General features: G+C 36.5%; 1 protein-coding gene across 2 annotated transcripts; it reads right to left on the reverse strand.

Moving 5' to 3' along the window:
- Window positions 1-3,281: 3,281 nt before the first annotated feature.
- Window positions 3,282-19,939, reverse strand: LOC133803240 (protein CLT2, chloroplastic). 2 transcript variants are annotated; one of them, XM_062241210.1, is made up of 10 exons: window positions 19,303-19,928; window positions 19,081-19,226; window positions 18,643-18,680; window positions 18,346-18,461; window positions 17,482-17,581; window positions 17,364-17,399; window positions 17,181-17,231; window positions 6,953-7,076; window positions 3,705-3,830; window positions 3,282-3,606 (listed from the first exon to the last, which is right to left on the reverse strand). In XM_062241210.1, exons 1-10 carry the CDS (start codon window positions 19,725-19,727, stop codon window positions 3,461-3,463), a joined length of 1,308 nt encoding a protein of 435 aa, XP_062097194.1. In that variant the 5' UTR covers window positions 19,728-19,928; the 3' UTR covers window positions 3,282-3,460. The 2 variants fall into 2 exon arrangements, with proteins under 2 accessions (XP_062097194.1, XP_062097195.1); XM_062241211.1 differs by lacking the exons at window positions 3,282-3,606; window positions 3,705-3,830; window positions 6,953-7,076 and adding an exon at window positions 14,168-15,004 and having other exon boundaries at window positions 19,303-19,939.
- Window positions 19,940-21,022: the final 1,083 nt, after the last annotated feature.

Raw genomic sequence — 21,022 nt, forward strand, 5'->3', positions numbered from 1 at the left:
TTTGGCCAAAATTGTGTAACTAAGTATGATTAGCAGTTTATGGATTAAAAATTTTGGTTAAGATATAACGTTTCATTAGAACATTTACTATATACATTGGGATCCTAAAAATATAATTTAAAGGTCTATTACAAGAAAATATTTACAACAGGCCGATCTAAGCGGCAAAATAGGGTTTAACCCTAGTTCCTCTTTCAACCATCGGCCGTGGCGGTCGAGCAGTCGCATATGTACACGTTGTCACCTAAGCTCTCCAACTCAAGGATGATCCAGCTTTCTTTTGCCTTTACCTACACCACATAGCACCCGTGAGCCGAAGCCCAGCAAGAAAACTCAACATGCTCATGGACAGTAATAACATGTCATCGAATCATAATGTGCATGCCTAGCAATAATAGCTTCCATCATGCATGCAAATAAGTTCAAACAAATGATTATGGGGTCCTGCATCTGAATAGAAGACTAATGAGTCATTCTCTGCTTCTTGGATAGATGACTAATAAGTCGATCTCGGAGTGGGTGACTAATGAGTCACACCCTGCATAGGTGACTAATGAGTCACACTCTTTATAGATGACTAATAATTCATACCCTGTGTAGATGACTAATGAGTCCATCTTTGTCTAGGTGCTAATGAGTCACACTCTGTATAGGTGACTTATAAGCCACACTCTGTATAGATGACTAATAAGTCTATCTCTATATGGATGACTAATGAGTCATACCCTGTATAGGTGACTAATAAGTCACGCTCTGGAGGTCCCATACCCTCCTAGCCATGTGACATGTAGGTCACCTTAGCCATTCTGGCTCTGGCTCTAATTAACTAGCCCATAGACTAGACAAGCGCTTATAAGTTTCATCGACCTTAGGGTTGGTCCGGCATTAATGCTCATTTGAGTCATTCAATGCAAATGTCGATTAGATCTAATCTTTTATCGGCTTGTGTTAAACACGCTAAGGCCGTACTTGACTTATAAGTCAATCCCATGTGACCAGTGCTCAATACCACTGCCGAACTTGACTAATGAGTCACAGCTTCACAGTTGATACCGATACCATTGCCAATCCCTGACTAATAAGTCTGTGCTTCCTCATTTAGGTAATACAAACATACATATATCATATGTCAAATATTCAAATACAAGGCATTTGGCATGCTCACTCAGTAATCAAAAGCATAATTATAATCATGCATAATTACAGAGACTCAAGCTCTGATCAATCTCATAATCAATATTCATAGCATGCCCTAATCACATGTTTCTAGTGCATCACATTTAATCACTTGACATGCCTCAACAATAACCATGCATGTCACATTTAACCATCCAACATGCATCAAGAATAACCATGCATGTCATATATATACACAGGGTGCAGTTTTCTTACCTCTAATTCGAGCGAGAATGAATAAAAGAACGACCCTTGAGAACGATCAACCTTTAAGCCTTTAGCGGTCAGCTAGTCATAACCAAATATGGGACACCATCAATAAAATAAACATCAAAGGTTCCCAAACCAAGATCTAGCCTCCGGGACATCAATCCCCACTAATCCGGGTAGTAGGAACAATCCTGAGGCCTAAAACCAAGTTCCCGGGGCCAAAACACTCAAACGGGCTCAAACCTGTCCAAGGGCTGCGGCCCTAACACCTTGGGCCGCGGCCCCCAGCCACTCCAGAAGCAAGGGCTGTGGCGCCTAGCAAGGCCAAACTTGCTCCACCAGCTTCATCGAGCTAGGGCCGCGACGCCCAAGAATAGGGCTGCGGCCCCCAACCCAGAACCATCCCCAAACTCGTTTTCCTTCATCCCAAACCCTCCAAAAACATACCTAAACACTTCCAAATCATCAAATCAAAGTTCCCAAGTTTCCCAATGATCCAAAACCATCAAATCCCAAGGCTCAAACGAACCAAAAACTCAATGATTCACAAAGTCCAATTCTAAGCTTTAAACTTAAAACTTAAAACTTGAATTACCTCCAATTGAGTTGTTTCCAACTAAATCCTTCGGCTAATAAGCTTATAATCTTCCCTAGGATCGCTATGCCTCGATCCTCGCTTGATTCCGACTCCTAAAACTCGAGATTTCTTCGAAAATACTTCAAACGGTAAAACAAACTAACGGAAAGAGAACGCGAGATTTTCTAACATACGGTTCTATCTGACAAGCTACTTCAAGCTTAAGTAATCTCAAACAAAACCTAGTGCTCGAGGTCCCAAAAACACCCCCGGGGACATTATAGTCAAAACTCCCGGAATTTCCTCCTGATCTCAATAGCTCCCAATTTATCATCAAATAACATCCTCATAACTCAATATCCCAATAAAAAACCTCCGTTATGACAAAACCGCTAATCAATAATATAAGACCGTCTCATGCCGAATAGCTTGAATATATCTCCATAATAATGAGATCTCATTCACAAATCACAATATGCACCCAAATATACAAATATGCCCTCAATGGGCAAAATTACCAAAACACCTTAATAATCAAATGTAGACCCACATGCATGCATGTAACATCATATTATAATATAATTCACATAAACATGCATATTATCAGTTAATGGCATAATTAAACAATTATAGCCCTCCCGGCCTACTAATCCAACCATTAAACCACAATAGGGATTTCAGGGCATTACAACAATACTCAACTAGACATTATATTATTAGTGTGATTGCATCCGCTTGCGTATTTATAAATTTCCACAATAGCATTCCTAACAGATCAACTACTTGGTGGATTAGTGACGTGAATTAATCAAAATAAGTTCTTTTTTACTTGACTAATTTTGAGAATTCTATAAATTGCACCCAAAGAAACTGGAAGAGGGACCTTGGATTGTTTTGTTTCACACTCTACTATCTATACTTGTTAGATTGCTTTAAGAGAACTATCACTTACTTGAGCATCGAAGTGTTTTTGTACAGGTATCCCAAGAGGTTTTTCTCTTCCGTTCTACTTGGATATCTTATTCAATCAACATTGGAGTTTATTGTTTCAATTTACATTTAGTGATTTCATTCCATATGCAACTGCTAACCTAAAAATAGAACAAAATTATCCATCAACATTTTGGATCGAACATGTCATCTTAGGACTCTAGAAATGTTTACGTTGGAGAATCAAAGTATCCAAAGCAAACTTTATTGTGATGACTCATCAGTCAATCCACACGAGTGCATTCAATAGACATTAAGCGGGCGGGTCTTCTATTTTGGACAAATAGTATGAAATGGCACAAATAGGAACTAAAACACTCGAGACCACTTTCCATTGAAAATGGGTTCACGTACAAAAATTATTATGTCCCGTATAAGACTTCCAATTTGTTTATTCTTTGTACTTTTTTTAAAAAGAAAAAATTACACACTGTAAGATAACACCATTTGCCCCTGAAGTTTCATCACATCAAATTCCGCAAACTGGAAACTCTTTATCAACTAATTTCAGTGTTGCTTTGAAGCTTGAGGTAAGGTGTAGAGGATGAGACCCAAGACAAGAATCCAACTGCCAAAGAGGAAGAAGGGACCCAAACTTGAAGTCACCGGTAGATATGGCAATGGAATGGAAAGGATGTAAATTGAAATTGGCACTGTAAAACCGATAAAAATAGGTGTTAGCTAAAAGCTTAGATGTTAATCATGTTTGCTAATCATATTTGTTGAGTGAAAATAGAGAGGGGGAGAGAACCTGATAACATCACTGCAAGAGATGAAACAACAGCAGACGAAGTCTTTACTAGATTGAGCACTGATACGTTGAACATAAGATTGGTAGCAATGTAAAGCAGTGGAAGCAATGGAGAACCTTCACAACCTGATACCAGAGCAACGAGGAGTGGTGACAAAAACTATAGCGAGTAAAAAGTTTGCATGTTTGGGTCACTAACTTTAAAATGGACAATAAATGAATATATCGATACTAAAACTTATCACTTTCAACAAGCAAAAACATGAACTAATTTAATTAGTATGTTCTTATTCCGATCTTAGTATCCTATTGTAATTGTTATCTTATTAATATTTTGTTACAAACATGACTTCCAGCTACAGAGGCCTTGAAATTATTATGCCAATACAATCACTAGCAATAAGTAAAATTCCACCAAAATAATCAATAATTTTAGTGCATTGTTTTATCATTCAATTTGGCTTTTTCTCTTAACGTTTAAATATCACTTGCATTGCCTCTTATTCGTTATGATAATAATTGGAACTTGCCTTTTTCTTGCAATGTCCAAACTGCAGCCGTGTACTATAAAATATACTTGCCTGGAAGTTAATATTCTCAAATTCAAAGGAAAACTCGATGTTTCAATGCAAGATGTAAATTTTGTGTTAAATTTAGCACAAAAAAATGAGTTGATGTTATATTTGACCTAATATTTGTAATTGTACTCCAATGCACAAAATGCAAATTAACACAAGTCAATAATTCATTTAATATTTATTAAGAATATACAAAAATTAATTTTTTTATTAATCTAAATTGTATACTCCAAGAAATTTGTCATTAAAAGAAATTAAAAAAATGATGTATAGTTAGTTATTAATTGTTAACTACTAAATTATAATAATTAGTGGTAATATGGTACATAAAAAAAAGTAGCATTTATTGATATGTCAAATTTGACACAACATTTAGAATGTGCCAATTTAGGACATTATTTGGATTACCATTGGAGTCATTTTTTGTAAGGTGTGCTAAACATAGCATTCCACTAGCTTTTTAACACTTTATTGGAAATGCTCTAAGATATTCTATTTTTTGGGTATGCAAACTTTAAAAAATATGACAAAAGTATGATTTTTTTGAATAATTGGACAAAATTGTCATTTCTCTCCCTCTCCTTCAACTTCTCTTTCTCCATAACCACGGCACCAACACCACCTCCCACCGGCGGCAGAGCACACCACCTCTCCACGTTGCCACTTCCATCGATGCCTTCACCTTCTACCACCATTAAAGCCGCCACCTCCTACCACCATTAAAGTTTTATTAATTTTTTAAAAAAATTTAATGATGAAAAATTCAATTCAAAACTTAAATCGAATGAAAGATTCACCTAAGACACTAATTTATGAATTTTGAACATTTATGTACAGATTTTTGGTTTTGTTAACGTTTTTTTTTTTTTTTTTTTTTTCAGATCGAAAAGTTCAAAATTTGCAGAAAAATGATGTCCAACGATGCAATTGTGATGGAGCCTAAAAAAACATGATTTTTAGGCCAAAATGATACTTAACGATGTGTTTGCGATGGTGGCTTCCTAACGATGCATTAGCGATGTATTTGCGATTATGGCTTGAAAATATAATTTTAGGGCAAACAATGCGGTAAGGATGTGTCTAACAATGCGGTAACGATGCATTTGCGATGTTGTCTTAAAAACATGGTTTTAGGCCAAAACGATGCATTAAAATGCAGTAACGTTGCATTTGCGATGGTGACTTCCTAACGATGTATTAGCGATGAATTAACGATGCATTTGTAATGGTGGCTTGAAAACATGTTTTTAGGTCAAACAATGTCTAACGATGCATTTGCGATGATGACTTGAAAACATGAGTTTTAGGCAAAAACGATGTTTAACAATGCAGTAACGTTGTGTTTGCGATAGTGACTTGAAAATATGTTTTAGGCCAAACAATGTCTAACAATGTTGTAACGATGCATTTGCGATGGCGGCTTGAAAACATGGATTTTTGGCGAAAACGATGTCTAACGATGCGGTAATGATGTGTTTGTGATGGTGGCTTGAAACCATTGTTTTTTTGGCCTAAAAATATGTTTTCAAGCAACCATCGCAAACGCATTGTTAGACATCATTTTGGCCTAAAACCCATGTTTTCAAGCCACCATCGCAAATGCATCATTGTCGCATCGTTAGACATTGTTTGGCCTAAAAACATATTTTCAAGCCACCATCGCAAATGTGTCGTTAATGCATCGTTAGGAAGCCACCATCGCAAATGCATCGTTAAGATCGTTTTGGCATAAACACCATATTTCAAGGCACCATCACAAATGCATCTTTACCACATCATTAATGCATAGTTAAACATTGTTTGGCCTAAAAACATGTTTTCAAGCCACCATCGCAAATGCATTATTAATGCATCGCTAATGTACCGTTATTACATCATTAAGAAGTCATCATCACAAACGCATCGTTACAGCATCGTTAAACATCGTTTTGGCCCAAAAACCATGTTTTTTCAGGCTCCATCGCAATTGCATTGTTAGATATCGTTTTTCTGCAAATTTTTAAGTATTTGATCTGAAAAGAAATGCAAACAAAACCAAAAAAAATTGTACATAAATGTTCAAAATCCATAAATTAGTGTCTTAGATGAATATTTCATTTGATTTAAGTTTTGGATTGAATTTGTCATCATTAAAATTTTTAAAAAAATTTGATGAAAGAACTTTAATGGTGGTAGGAGGTGGCGGTTTCCATGGTTGTGGGAGGTAGAGACGTCGATGGAAGTGGCTGCGTGGAGAGGTGGTGTGCTCTGCCGCCATGGGGAGGTGGTGGTGGTGCCGTAGTTATAGAGAACGAGAGAGAGTTTGAGAGAGAAGTTGAGGGAGAGGGAGAGAAATGAAAATTTTGTTAAATTATTCAAACAAATCATACTTTTGTTATATTCTTTAAAGTTGGCATACCCAAAATATAGGGTATCTTATGATGCATAAAGCATCAAGTTTTCCAATTCAAACTATTATGTGAAAAAAATAGTCTAAATACTTGTACTACAGCCTATATTAGGGGGTACATAACAACATACATTGGCAGAAAATATATTTTAAGAGGTACAAGTTATCATATGAAATACTGGTTTAGTATGCATACCATATGAATATCAATGATCCATGAATTATGAACATTAGAAGCTAAATATATTTTTGCATAATATATAAAGATCATAAGAGCTTGCCTGATGTACTAGCTCCAATGTTCAGAAAGCAACCGACACCACTTTTAAAATAAGAAGGAAGTTGTGCAAATGGTATGCCTTTCATGCTTGACAAGAAAGGCAGAAAGAGAAGTACAAAAAGAGCCTACAAAAAATGAAAAACATAGGATCAAAATACAATTAGAAATAGAGCATTGTTATAAGGCACCCATCGTGCCCAACATCACCTTACATTGATTTGTGCAATTTAGTATCGAGTCTCACATATTATATTTTAAATTAAAATATATGGAACCTGATACTAAATTGCACCAATAGCAGTTTGTCGTGTCAAGTGTTGTTGAACACTACTAGTGCTCCTTAACATTTCTTTTAAAAATATGATAATCAACAAACTCAGTGGTGAAATCTACATGTTGCCGTTACATAAGTCTACACATTAAACTTTCTTCTTCTACAGGTCCTAAAAGAATGTCAGTTGTTTTTTAAGGTGAAAAAAATCTCCTTTTTCTCATTCACAAACGTAAAACATATACATGTATATATAGTAAATATATAACCTCAAAACTCCTAAAATATCTCCTAGAAAACAGCTTCTAGAAACATCCTACAACTGTCAGAATTACAAATCACAAATGGGATCATAATCCTTAAAAATCAGTTGTACAAATATTTACATGATATACCTAAATTGATATTCTACACTCCCCCTCAAGCTAGGCTATATATATTTTCCAATCCAAGAACATTATTAAGCTTGGTGAGGATTGGGCGAAACAAAGCTTTAGTTAGAATGTCGGCTACTTGTTGTCCAGAAGGAACATAGGTGAGTGTGATAGTCTTGCTGTCAATTTCTCACTTATGCAGTGTGTCAATTTCCACATGCTTAGTTCGATCATGTTAAACCGAATTTTTGGCAATCGCAATTGCAGAGTGATTGTCACACATGATCTTGATTGAATCTAACGTTTCAATCCTCAATTCATTCATTAACCATTGTAGCCAAATTCCTTCACAAATGCCTCTAAAGCACGAAATTCTGCCTCAGCACTGCTGCGAGCTACCACTGCTTGTTTCTTACTATGCCATGTCACTAGATTCCCCCAGACAAATGAGCAATATCTTGAGGTGGATTTTTGATCATAAGGGGATCCAGCCCAATCAGCATCTGTATACACCTCCAAGGTTCGATTAGTAGTTTTCTTGAACATAAGTCCTTTCCCAGGATCCTTCTTTAAATATCTTATGATGCGGTAAACTGCCTCCAAGTGATCTACGGATAGATTGCTCAAAAACTGATTGACAATGCTCACAGCAAAACTTATATGTGGGCGTGTGTGAGTTAGATATATTAGCTTACCCACCATGCGTTGGTACCGTTCCTTATTTGCTGGCAATTCATCTGTTCAGGGCATCATTTATGTATTAGGATCCATAGGAGTCTCAACTGGTTTGCACCAAGTCATGCCAGTTTCGTTTAAGAGATCTAAAACATATTTGCATTGAGAAACTGATATTCCTTGTCTATTTCGTGCAACTTCCATTCCAAGGAAATATCTTAAGAACCCTAAGTCTTTGATCTCAAATTCTTTGGATAATTGATTTTTGAGCCTCATCATTTCTTCTTCGTAATTTCTTGTGAGGATAATGCCATCAACGTAGACAATTAATGTTGTGATTCTCCCGCTTGGGTAGTGTTTCACAAAAAGGGTATGATCTGCCTGTGCCTGGATATATCCATCCTGTTTAAGGACCTTGGTGAATTTGTCAAACCAAGCTCTAGGAGACTGCTTAAGTCCATATAATGTCTTTTTCAGCTTGCAGACCTTTCCATGTGTCTCATTTGTCTCAAAGCCAGAAGGTATATCCATAGACTTCCTCAATTAGATATCCGTTCAAGAAAGCGTTCTTGACATCAAGTTGGAATAGTGGCCAGTCATTATTGACTGCTATGGACAACAAGACACGAGTTGTATTAAGTTTCACCACAAGGGCAAAAGTTTCTTGATAATCAATTCCATATGACTGGGTGAACCCTTTTGCCACTAGCCGGGCTTTGTATCTCTCTATACTCCCATCTGCTTTCTGTATGAATGAAAATATCCATTTGCAACCCATTGTTTTCTTTCCAGGAGGAATTTCTGTCAGTACCCAAGTGCCATTTTTTCTAAGTGTCATATACTCTTCAAACCTAGCCTTACGCCATTCTGGAACTTGTAGAGCCTCATACACCGAATTGGGAATTGAGATTCTGTTGAAGGATGTCACAAAAGCTCAAAATGTTGGCGATAAATTTACATAAGAGATGTGATTTTGAATAGGATGTAGGGTACATGATTGAACACCTTTTCTTTGTGCTTTGTGCAATCAGAAGATAAAACCTTGGGTCATGGTCTGAATTTAATTGAGATCCAGAGCCCGATTCTTCTTGTAGTTCTTCTAGCTTGACTTGGCTTTGAAGAGGTTCTTGACTTTGCTGATTTTGTGCAGGCAAATTAGAATTGTTCCTTCTACCATAAACTTTCACGGCATCATTAGGAAGATGAAGATGGTCTGGATAGGGCATGGGGGATAGGTCAAGAATGGATTTTTCTGGTGAAGAGGAGGTTGTGTGTTGAAGGGAATCTAATCCCAGACTTGACATCAGAATCAGGATCGAAGTGTCGGATGGAGGAATGTTAGATGTAGGTTGTGGTGGCTGTTCAAGAAGGGAAGACCGATCCCAATTTTGTGATTCATTAGTGTTCTCCCCCTGAATTGCAGAATTGGAGTAGTAGGGACTTTCTTCAAAGAAAGTAACATCCATGGTGTTATAAAATTTCTGAGTAATAGGAGAGACATTTATAGCCTTTTTGGTTGGGTGAATATCCAAGAAATATGCATTTTAGTGCACGGGCATCAAATTTACTACGGAATTGAGAATGAATATGAACAAAGGCAGTGCATCCAAAAAGTTTGAAAGGGATTTGGGACACAAGATGAGTGGTAGGATATAGATTTTGAAAAAGGTGTAATGGTGAGCGAAATTTGAGAACACGAGAAGGCATACGATTGATGAGATATGTTGCGATTAGAATAGCCTCGCCCCAAAACTTTTTAGGAAGATTGGCTTGAATTAGCAAGGATTGGGCAACCTCAAGCACATGCCGATTTTTTTGAACTGCTACACCATTTTGTTGTGGTGTGTCAACACATGAACTTTGTTGAACAAGACCATGAGATTTCATATAAGAACCAATACTCGAATTAAAGAAGTCTTTGGCATTGTCGGTTTTGAGGATTTAAATTTCCACTCTGAATTGGGTTTTGATCATGACATGAAATTGTTGGAATATATGATTGGTTTTTTATTTTTCTTTCATAAGAAATGTCCAACATAGGCGTGTATGGTCATCTACCAACAATAAAAACCATCTAGCACCAGTCATACTAGGAATACGGAATGGTCCCCAAATATCACCATGAATTCAAGAGAAAAGGTGACTAGATTTGTACGATCGTGGCGAGTAAGTGTTCCTAGTATGCTTTGCTAATTGACAAGTTTCACAATGAAATGAATTGAGATTTTTATTGATGAATAAAGATGGAAACAAACGTGTAACGACCTAAATTCAATAATAAGGCTTAAAGGCCTTGATCAGTGTGCCAGGAGGACATAACTAGATTATATGTGATTTAATGATTAAAAGCATGTTATATGATTATTTGAATGTCTGTGATGCATGGCTATGTGTATTAGTATGCATGTAGGCCCTGATTAGGTTAGACGGGCATATTCATAATTTTAGCCCGTTGAGGGAATAAATGTAAATAATTGTGATAAAATGTCGAGACCACATTATTATGTGGATATATTTGTAATATGTGACTCGAGGCGATCCTAGTGAGCGGTTCAGCGAAAAAAAGTCATGACGAGGATTTATACCCGGCTCGGGGCGAGCCTGGGGGTATTTCTGGGAATTTAGAGAATATATTGGAGTCTATTTTGATATTGAGGAATATAATTGGTGATTAGTTAGGCGCCGGGAAGTAAGCGGAAAATATTAGATATATTTAAGGAATTAGCGGGAATTGGGAGCAAAAGACCAAAATGCCCCTAGGTTGATTTAAAGGCTTAGGAATTATGGGAGGGCAAATGGGTCATTTTGTTTAAAAACCAGGGATAAGCATTACTCTGCCTTTATACACATAGTGGAAAGTTTAGAAACCAAAGGAAGCTGAAAAGAAAAGAAAAGGAAAGAAGGAAGAAGGAGATAGAAGTTTCTCTCTTACGGTTTGGGTTTTTCTTCATCAATTTCTTAAGGTCTCTTGGAGCTGGAATTCAGAGGAGCTTTAGGCCAAGACTTTGCACTTGGGATCTTGATCAGGTTTGGGAAGTCAGCAGGGGTTAGGCATCCAATTAAGGTAAGGTTTGGAGGTTATAACTCAGATTCTGGTTCTTGGTGTTGATATGGATTTGTAAGCTGAATTTTGGTGGGAATTCTAGGGAATTGAGGCTGGAGTTTTGAAAAGTGAAGGCTAAGGAGGAGTGGAAGGAAACCTAGGTTGAGCTCATCCATCAAAGGTAAGAAACTCTAGTTTTAAGTTCTTTGATTACTACTGAGTTTTTGAGCTCTAAGTTCAGCCATGGTAAATTTTGTGTTTTGGGGTGCATGTGATTGAATTTCTTATGGTTGGGTCACTTGGGATGATTTAGAGATGTTGGGAGGCTTGTTTTGAAGTTTGGTTGAGTTTTGGAAAGGTTTGGCTCGGGAAAATTCGAAGGAGAAAAATCTGTGCTGGGCTGTGTTGTGACTAGCGCTGTCTGGGCGCTACAGCACTAGGCCCTGAAGCTCCAGAGCTTTTTGCCTCTGTTTGTAGCGCTATATCGCTCTCCTTAGGGCGCTGTAGCGCTACCCTATTCCTAAAAAGGGGTTTTTGGGTTATTTTATAAGGGTTTTTGCCCGAGGGCTCAGGGTTTGATTCCACCACCCCCGTTTGGTGGAATTAGGGCTTCCCGAGGGCTCAGGATTGGTCCCGAGGCTAGGTTTTGGAATTGAGGTTTGGAGTTGGTTCTAATTTGTGACCGTGACTACGTGTACGCTAGGGCTCAGACGGGATCGTGCTTGAGGATCGAATTGAACAAAGCTATTGAAATCTAAAGGTAAGAAAAGTACACCCGGTTATGTGTTTGTGATGGGACTAAGAGCTCCTTATATCTGTGTGATGTCATATATGGTATTATGCCATGGGACATGTGATAAACGGCCTACGGGTGCCGTAATTAATATTTGCGCACAGAGCGCAGCTCGATCACTGGTAGCCGAGGACAACTTAATATTCACTGAGCTCGGTTTAAGCGGGCTGAAGTTAGTAGGATAAATAGAGGGTGCGGCCTAAGGGCGTTAACCCTGGTTATCATATGTGAATTGATTATTGATATGAAATGATGTACTTGGTATGCTAAATACGTGAATAACATGAATGTTTGGACTGTTGAGTACATACTTATACTATATGAGTTATTGTTGGTTTTTATTGATCAAATCAGAGATTATACGCAGCGGAACAACAATCAAATTGTTAATTTAATCCCACAAGATTTCTAGAACTACTTCTTCACATGCATATATATATATTGAATCAAAGACATAAATAGAAAATTACCTCAGGTCCTTCCTTGCTGTTATCTTTTTGTATGGCAAAAATCCTTGAGATCTCACACCAAGATCTTCCAAAATATTCTCAGCACACAAAGAACGAGTGTGGGCTCGCTATACAAAATAATAGGAAAAATCTATTTATCAGATGTTCTCAACACATGAGATCTGATAAAGTTTGGACCTAAGTTTGTGAAAAACAGTGACATTTGCTTGTATCACTGTTTTCTTTCTCTCAGAGAGATTTCAAGATATTTTTCTATCCCTGAAAAACTACGTTCTGAAAAACTGATATCCTATATTTAATATATCCAATATATTAAAAATAAAATATTAGTTATTTTAAACAATTTGAAAATAACTAATCAGTTATTAGATTATGTTTAAATAATAATATTTTAATCATATTACAATATCTCATTATTTATTTAATATTTAAATAACTCAAATTGTGGAACCAAGAAACTACTCAGAGTCTCTTATGCGTGTAGCACAATGATTGTGTATCACATGCCAGGGATGGCATGTGATTTTTTCCAATTTTTTTCTTATTATTTAAATACCAAAAATCTCAAAAATAAATTAATTCAAAATTAATTATATTTTTATTAAATCAAATAATTAATTAATTCTCAATTAATTAATTACACATAATTATACAATAATTATGTTTGATGCAAAGAAAAATATTTTACTTATCAAATAAGTCATTTTGCCCTTTTTTTGTATTTACCTTTGTTAGTGTTTGTTTGAGCCATTTCGGAGACTATGGACCTATAACATTAAGCTTCAATAAATTGAAATTAAATAATGAAACTCTTTAATTATAATAGTTAATTTATTAATTCTGATATTTCTCCACTATAAATTCAGAATTGCACTCTTTATGTTATAAATATACTTTTACAGAAATCTTATCTTAAGTCGTCCATTAATATAACCATCTTGCAATAGTTCAACCCTCTAATTAATTAGTTCATAAATTAGAATGGAACAATTACCATTTTACCTTTCTAATTTACTTCTTATTCCTCAAATACCATTAATTCACTAGTGAATAATTAATCTATAATCTAATTATAGATTTGAGCTCAAAATCATTCAGTTCCAGAATTAACCTTTAAGGGAACTAATATACGATCCGTTAGGAAATATTAGATTCTGTATTGTTGAAACATGTTCCCAGCCATCCATGATATTAAATCTCCAAAGCAAAAGTCATTAGCCTCATTCTATGAAGAGACCTTAACGAATGAATCAAAAGATTTAATAAACATGAACAGGAGTTCATAAACACTCAGGATTTAGGTTGATCTATATAAATGATCATCAGTTATGATATGAATTACAAGTCTTTATTGTTAAATGGTTTTTGGATAAATAATTTTATTCATATCGGTCCATGTCATATATAATCATATTATATAAAGCACATTTATTGAGATGTCTTACCACATCAATAATCCGAATCTAGATTATTTGTATCAACATGATACTCAGCAAACCATACTTACAACCCCAATTAAAGAATTCCATAACTTTAATTTGTTGTTGTTGACTATTTTTATTCATTCATGTGATCTTTAATTCTCTCGTACTAATATAAGATCACATCCTCAATAATGAATATGGAATTTTTCTGATATTTACAAAATTATTCAAACAATAATTTAACAATCTAAATATAACAATAATAATAAACCATTGTATTTATTTATTCACAGAAAAAACAAATGTCTTTTACATGCTTTTAGGACACACTCCTAATAGTTATATGGTTATTTGCTTGATGATTATGCTATATTATTGTATTTTCTTGCTGGGTCTTGGCTCACGGGTGCTACGTGGTGCAGGTAAAGGCAATGGCAAGTTGGACCAGTCCTAAGATGGAGAGCTTTGGGGTTGAATATACATAGTCAGCTGATCGGTCGCCACAACCGAGGAGTGGTACAGGACGAGAAAAGCCTAATTGTCTGTTTTGCCTTAGAGTGACTAGTAACTGTATTTTAATCCTGAATCTTTTGTAAACGATCTTTTAACTTTACTACTTTTGGGATCTCATGTAAAAGAAAATGCTTAACTATAAGAAATGTAACTTTTGAGACCAAAATCTTTTAACCCTAGTTCAATTGTAGTTTCAGTGACACGTTTCTAATTAAATGACTTGATTAGCAAGCCTTTCACCTTTATAAATACACGGTGTAACGGTCTTGGCTATCCAGGGCGTTACAAAACGTTTCAAATACAGAAAATTTGGACGACCTAGAAGAAAGTGCAACATCATGATCTCACTTTCCTTATTAAATTGACTTGTAGACATAAGGCTATGATTGGATTGATAACTAACATTCTGCTTTGAAGGGTGGTTCACATTGAGAACATAAAGGCCTACACGAAAATCAGCATTGCCAATCATCCTCCCCGAGCTCAAGTCCTAAAAAATACAAGAATCAGAGAGAAATTTAGTTGCACAATTTAAATCTTGATTCAGCTTACTAACAGATATAAGATTGCAGTCAACTTCAGGCACAAATAATACAGATTGGAGTGAGAGATCATTTGAGAGACAGACAAATCTAGTGCCAACAACTTTGGCGTGTGTAGCGTTCGCAATACAGACTGTTTGCGAGTTGTTACAAGAAGAGTAAGTTGTAAAAAGTGATTTGTCACCTATCATATGATCGGTTGTGCCCGAGTCAACAATCCAATAGGAAGATTTGGCTGCATGATGTGCCGAACCATGGGAGCTTTGTGTAGGAGTGTTGGCCTTCTGAATGAGTTGTTGAAGTATTTCTAATTGTTCTTTGCTAAAGGTTGTAGATTGAATTGTTTCAGATACAGCAACATTCCCTTTGGCTTTAAGATCGATTTGGTTTCCAATCGGCTGGTTTTCCATGCAACTTCCAACAAGTTTCCTTGAAGTGTCTAGGTCTTCGACAAGGATCACACCATGGACGACCTTTTCGGCCTTGATTGTCATTCTGAAAGTTGCTTCGAGCAAGAAAAACAATTGAATCTGGCTGATTGTCTTTAGCAATTACAAATGCAGGAATGTCAGGGGATGAGGCAGGATTGAGTTGTCCCAACATGACCCGTCTTCGACTCTCCTCTCTTCGAACTTCAGAAAATGCTGCTTGCAAGAGTGGTTTGGGAATTCTGCCCCTTACTTCGTGAAGGGATTTATCAAGTCCCTTCAAGAATTTAAAAATCTCTTTTCTTTTCCACAAGCTTTTTAAAATAATTTCAATCTTCAGTGCACTTTCATTCATATGTCTCAAATAGATCTAGTTGTTGCCACTAATGAGAAAGAGTTGTGTAATAAATAGTAAAAAAATTCTCACCTTGACAAAGATCTTCATATGCAGTAAAAAAATTTCTCCTATTTCAGATGTCATAGAACTAATGAGCCAGGACATTACCATATTATTTTCGGCTCTCCAGGTCTTTTATTCAGCACTTGTTGAATCTGGTGTTAGAACAGTAAGATATTCATCTTTGCTCCTCCCACTTACAAACTTCATCATTGACTGAGACCATTGAAGATAGTTATGCCCATTTACTTTGTGAGTGATAGGAACAATATTACCTTCAAAAGTAGTTGGTGTTAGTCGAGAACTTGTGGGTATATTAGAGGAGGGATGTGTTGTAGATGAATTCCTAGATTGTTACTTGGAATTTTCCAAGAGAGAAGTAGATGAAGCCGAAGATGAAGTTTGTTTGAAGTCGATGAGTACAGATGCTGAAGAGGAGACGTGCGACTGAAGCCAAAGGCAAAAAATGTAAGACTCCTTAATACTTTTGATTGGGCTGGGCCGATTCTGATTCGATTGGGCCAAAAATGGACTCCTTCAATGTGTATTTGATAAATTAGAGGAACTTCGTAGATTTGAAGTCGTGGAAATTGAGATTGCCTGGAGTTGGTTCAACGGCTGAGTTTCTCCTGAAGACAAATGGCATTGCTGATGAAGTGTGATTGCCTGAAACTAAGAATGGACTGCTGGCGCTGGGAAACTGATGGAAAAAGCGATAGTATTCGAAAAATGAGGTTGTCGACGCTAGGAAAGGCAACCAGGCCTCTGATAGAGACAAAGACGAAGAGAAAAAAAAATTGAAGGGGAATCGAGTCCTTCAGTGCTCTGATACCATGTTGTTTTTTAAGGTGAAAAAAAAATCTCCTTTTTCTCATTCACAAACGTGAAACATATACATGTATATATATAGTAAATACAAAACCTCAAAACTCCTAAAATACCTCCTAGAAAACAGCTTCTAGAAACATCCTACAACTGTCAAAATTACAAATTACAAATGGGATCATAATCCCTAAAAATCAGTTGTACAAATATTTACATGATAGACCTAGATTGATATTCTACAATGTCTATCAAAGTAAACTTACTTAGAATCATAGTTAAAGAGATCCCATGATACATGTTAAAATCCTTGACAACTTTCATTTTTTGGCACTGTCTAAAGACTATTGGTTATTCTTCTTGCATAACACATAAGCTTATAAGTAAATCGAGTAGTTTAGATTGGCACATTTATAAACTGCTTATATTGTAGAAACCATTTAGAGCATAAATAATCAAAGAAGTCATGAATATCACCTGAAATCCAGATCCAAATGAATTGACAACAAATATGTCAAGTGTCTTGCCCTGCATGTGAACAATTTAGAAGACCCTTAAGTCCAATTACGCAACAAAAGCATATCCCATTAAGAAGAAATTAATTTATCATGTTCACCAATTAAACCAAAATTCCATGAAGATGTTGTGGATTTACGTTACCTTAAGGCGAGAAGCCGCGTCGATAAATACAAATTCCTATTCAAACAGAAAAAATTAATAACAAGGTATTTTATTCTGCTTAAAACAGGGTGACTTGATATAAATGTATTATCTTGACCTTGATAATGGATGCACCAGCTTGAAAAGCGCTTGAAGCAATCATTAACACCGGCCACACAAGCTCAACTCCATATAACAGTTGATTAGCATTAGAACCACTGCAATTAAGGCACACAAATTGTAGATCAAACTTCACGTATAACAATATTAAAAGCTCACTATTTTAAATATTTCACATGTGGTAATTGAAACATGCCCAAAACACATCGTTTCATTAAACAGCACATTCCATTGGGGAAGAACCAGACCTAAGAAGGTTCTGCTCCTCGTTGAAGCTAAAGTAAAACCCAATTCCTGGAGTACTCAGAACCTTCTTTCAGAATGAAAATAACAACTTATTTCCTTGATGATGTAGACCAATCATGACAAGACATTTCTTACTCAGGAATATGTTGTCCATAAATAGCAAGATATGAACCTGTAAGGGGGACTTTTTTTGGATTGTTTAGAATTACATACATTTTGTTAGTTTGTTGAGAGAACTTGAGAGTCGGAGACCATTTTGCAGGTAACCATAAGAGGTTTCGTTCAACATTCCACATATTCACCAGTCATTCAATGCATGAGTATTCAAGAGCATATAATCATTAACTTTAATTATTTTCCTTATCCATCCATAACAATATGGAAAGTAATTAATTCTCAACTTTTTGAATCTAACACTAATAGTAATCACATGCCTACTTCACAGAAAGTGGATGAATTATGAGAACTAGTTAGATAAGGAGAAAGTGAGAGATTGTTAGGTCCTGGACTTCATACATTTTTAGACATGGTTTCTAGCTTCCTTTAACAGCTTTTTTCATATTAAATTTCAGGCTGGAATTGATTACTTAAGCTATTGAAGAGCAGGATGAGATACCTAGTGACAGCAACGGCTACTCCAATGGCTACGAGTAAGCAGCCAGCTATCTGACTGATTGTGTATGTTCTTCCCAAAATAAAGACAGACAAAATCAGCTGCCATACGAAAAACGTCTGCAATATTAAAGAGGATAAGAGGTTTCCATAAGGAGTTGTATGTGACAAAAATTTAGAATTGATAGAACAGTACACTATATTCATTCTTCCTCACACACACACAAACATATATATATATATATATGTATGTTTGTGTATGTGTGTGTATATATATCCACATTAGACAAACAGGAAGTACCTGACTCAAAATGGGAATGGCTGGTCCGGGTAGCATGGCTGTTGAGGATGCACAAAGTTAAGCATAAAACTCAATCTGCCTTATGCAAATAATTTTGTAGTAGCTATTTTGCATCATTTTAATCACGAACAAAATCCAAACCAAAGCATTGTACACAAATCCTAAATGTATATTCAAATAACATTGTGACAGTAAATACAGTGAAATTAGAGCAATATAACAACTTAACCGCTTTTTTTTAAAAAAGTTTTTTATTTTCTTTTTTGGCGTGGAACTTTTTACATAAGTTAGTTCAAACTTAAAGCCTATAAAGTTAGTCATAGCTGATGACGTTACGGAATACCCATCAACTCAATCAATCTTAAAATTCCATTATCATGTACCGTTACATACAGAGAAAACCCAATGACCTAAATAAACTTTCTAAGGGAAGGGTACCTGCAGCAACCATTCCCAAAGCGACTCCAAGAGCTTCCAAAACACCAATAGCCACATAAAGTGATTTTGGCTGAGCCATCATTTCATCTGTAACAACGCCTCCATTGTATCTCATGTATAATATAACGAAGTATACGATTACATACCTGCACCAAAGACAGACAGAGATCTATTTAATCATCACGTAATCGCAATCCCATTATTTTTTTTATGAACACTCACCCAAAAGTGGTCAACTGAGCTAAAAAGAAAGGGTATTCTTTCATGGGAACGAGAGCGAGCTTATAGAGAACGCGGTTGGCGACAGCGAATGCGATGGTAAACGCTGAGCTGACAATGACCTGTTGACTAATGGAGGAAGGACTAGGAGGAGGAGGGGGTGAGTCTGGGCTGGAAGAGCGAGCTCTGAAATCTCGACCGTTGAATGAGGCTTTAAGGCGAATGGCGGTGACAATGTTGATGATGGAGTTATAATCGGAATGGGGGGAGAATCTTGGTATTGGGAAATGAGAGTGATGAGAAAGAGGAATGAGTGGCGGAATGGAATGGTGGAAACCGATTGGAGCATTCCGGACGAAAAGCGCCTGAAGTCGAGTGGCTGGAGGCGGAATGGGAACGGGTGAAGGCGCCAAACAACGGAATTTCATATTTTTACGAGAGACAGGTAATAAGGAAGGCAGAGGCCTTTAATTGTCGGCTACAAAATTACTAACATAACATGAGATTATTGAATGGTATCCGATTGTCTGAACCGAAAGGGATCGGAAAAGTAGTTGATCCATTAATGTCGATTGTTCGGTGCACGAGTTTCAGTATTTTGTTACTAACCAAAAGAACTGCACATTTCCCAAAAGAAACGTACATATAAAGTCGCATCCTATCCGATCCAATCTACCCTCAAAAAAGTTGGATTATGAGTTATTTTAATCTTTTAACCTAACTTCTAATATTAAAAAAATTACAAAAAAAAAAACATACAAAAAACCTAATATTATTTACAACTTGTTCTTTAATATATTGATTTTACAATTAAATTATTAAGCAACTATTAAAATTTAAAACTAATAATTCAGAAACCATACAATTATAATATTGTTGACGCGGTTCTTCGGCAACAGATAGTTATACGAATAAACGGGATGAATTAGTGCTAGATAATGAACCGTAATATGTATATATTCATATTCCAAATTGGTGAAAATAGTATAGGGGGAAGGTTATAACTCCTTTCCTTTTAGGTGGTTCGAAAGTTAAAATCCCTCTAGTCCACCAGTCAATATTATTGATATCTCTATAGTATTCCTTACAGGGTGTTTCTTTACAAACTAGACGCCAACCCCTTGTAACACTCAGGGTCTCCATATTTATAGAGAGAGGACACCTGGGTGTTGGTAAAGGGGGTCATCCCGTGACCTTCTTACCCATCATGTCACATCTGTGACACTTATGATTAATTCCTAAAACCTAACAATGAAGTGTTGTCTAATCAATAGGTAAGGGGGATAATGGGCCGCATGGCCCAAACCAGCGCCTGAACACGCACGTTTATGCTGCGTGTCCGAGAATTCAGGAATGGAGTAGACACGCAATGTCTGATATGCGCACGTTTACATTGCGTGGTTGACTTCACAAATGGACAAGGGTGCCAGATCTATGCTGCACCTCGAGCTTGATGTAGCATCAGCTCGTGATATCCACACTGCTGATCCGATGCCTTCGAGCATACTTGCTAGCCCTTTGATTAGCTCGAGCTATAGAGGTGGAGACTCGTAATAACAGCTCCAGGTAGGAGGCTTCAACGTGGCGGATAGAATTATGCCTTTTTCCAGCTCGCTAATAACCCGTGGATATTTAGGGCGTACATTTGCCCCCCTAGCCCCTGCTCGTGGCACGTGACGTCACCTGTGGCCACAGTGGGGGCTTTTAGGCTTCCTTTTCGACT

This window comes from Humulus lupulus, chromosome X, assembly GCF_963169125.1.
Source record: "Humulus lupulus chromosome X, drHumLupu1.1, whole genome shotgun sequence".
NCBI lineage: Eukaryota > Viridiplantae > Streptophyta > Magnoliopsida > Rosales > Cannabaceae > Humulus > Humulus lupulus.

Excerpts from the sequence above, each read along its gene's own strand:
- LOC133803240 (XM_062241210.1), bottom strand. The coding sequence starts at position 19,727 with ATGAAATTCCGTTGTTTGGCGCCTTCACCCGTTCCCATTCCGCCTCCA. Across the intron at positions 19,227-19,302 it reads GCTCAGTTGACCACTTTTGG|GTATGTAATCGTATACTTCG; the intron begins GTGAGTGTTCAT and ends TCTTTGGTGCAG. Across the intron at positions 17,582-18,345 it reads GTAGCCGTTGCTGTCACTAG|TGGTTCTAATGCTAATCAAC; the intron begins GTATCTCATCCT and ends CCTTAATTGCAG.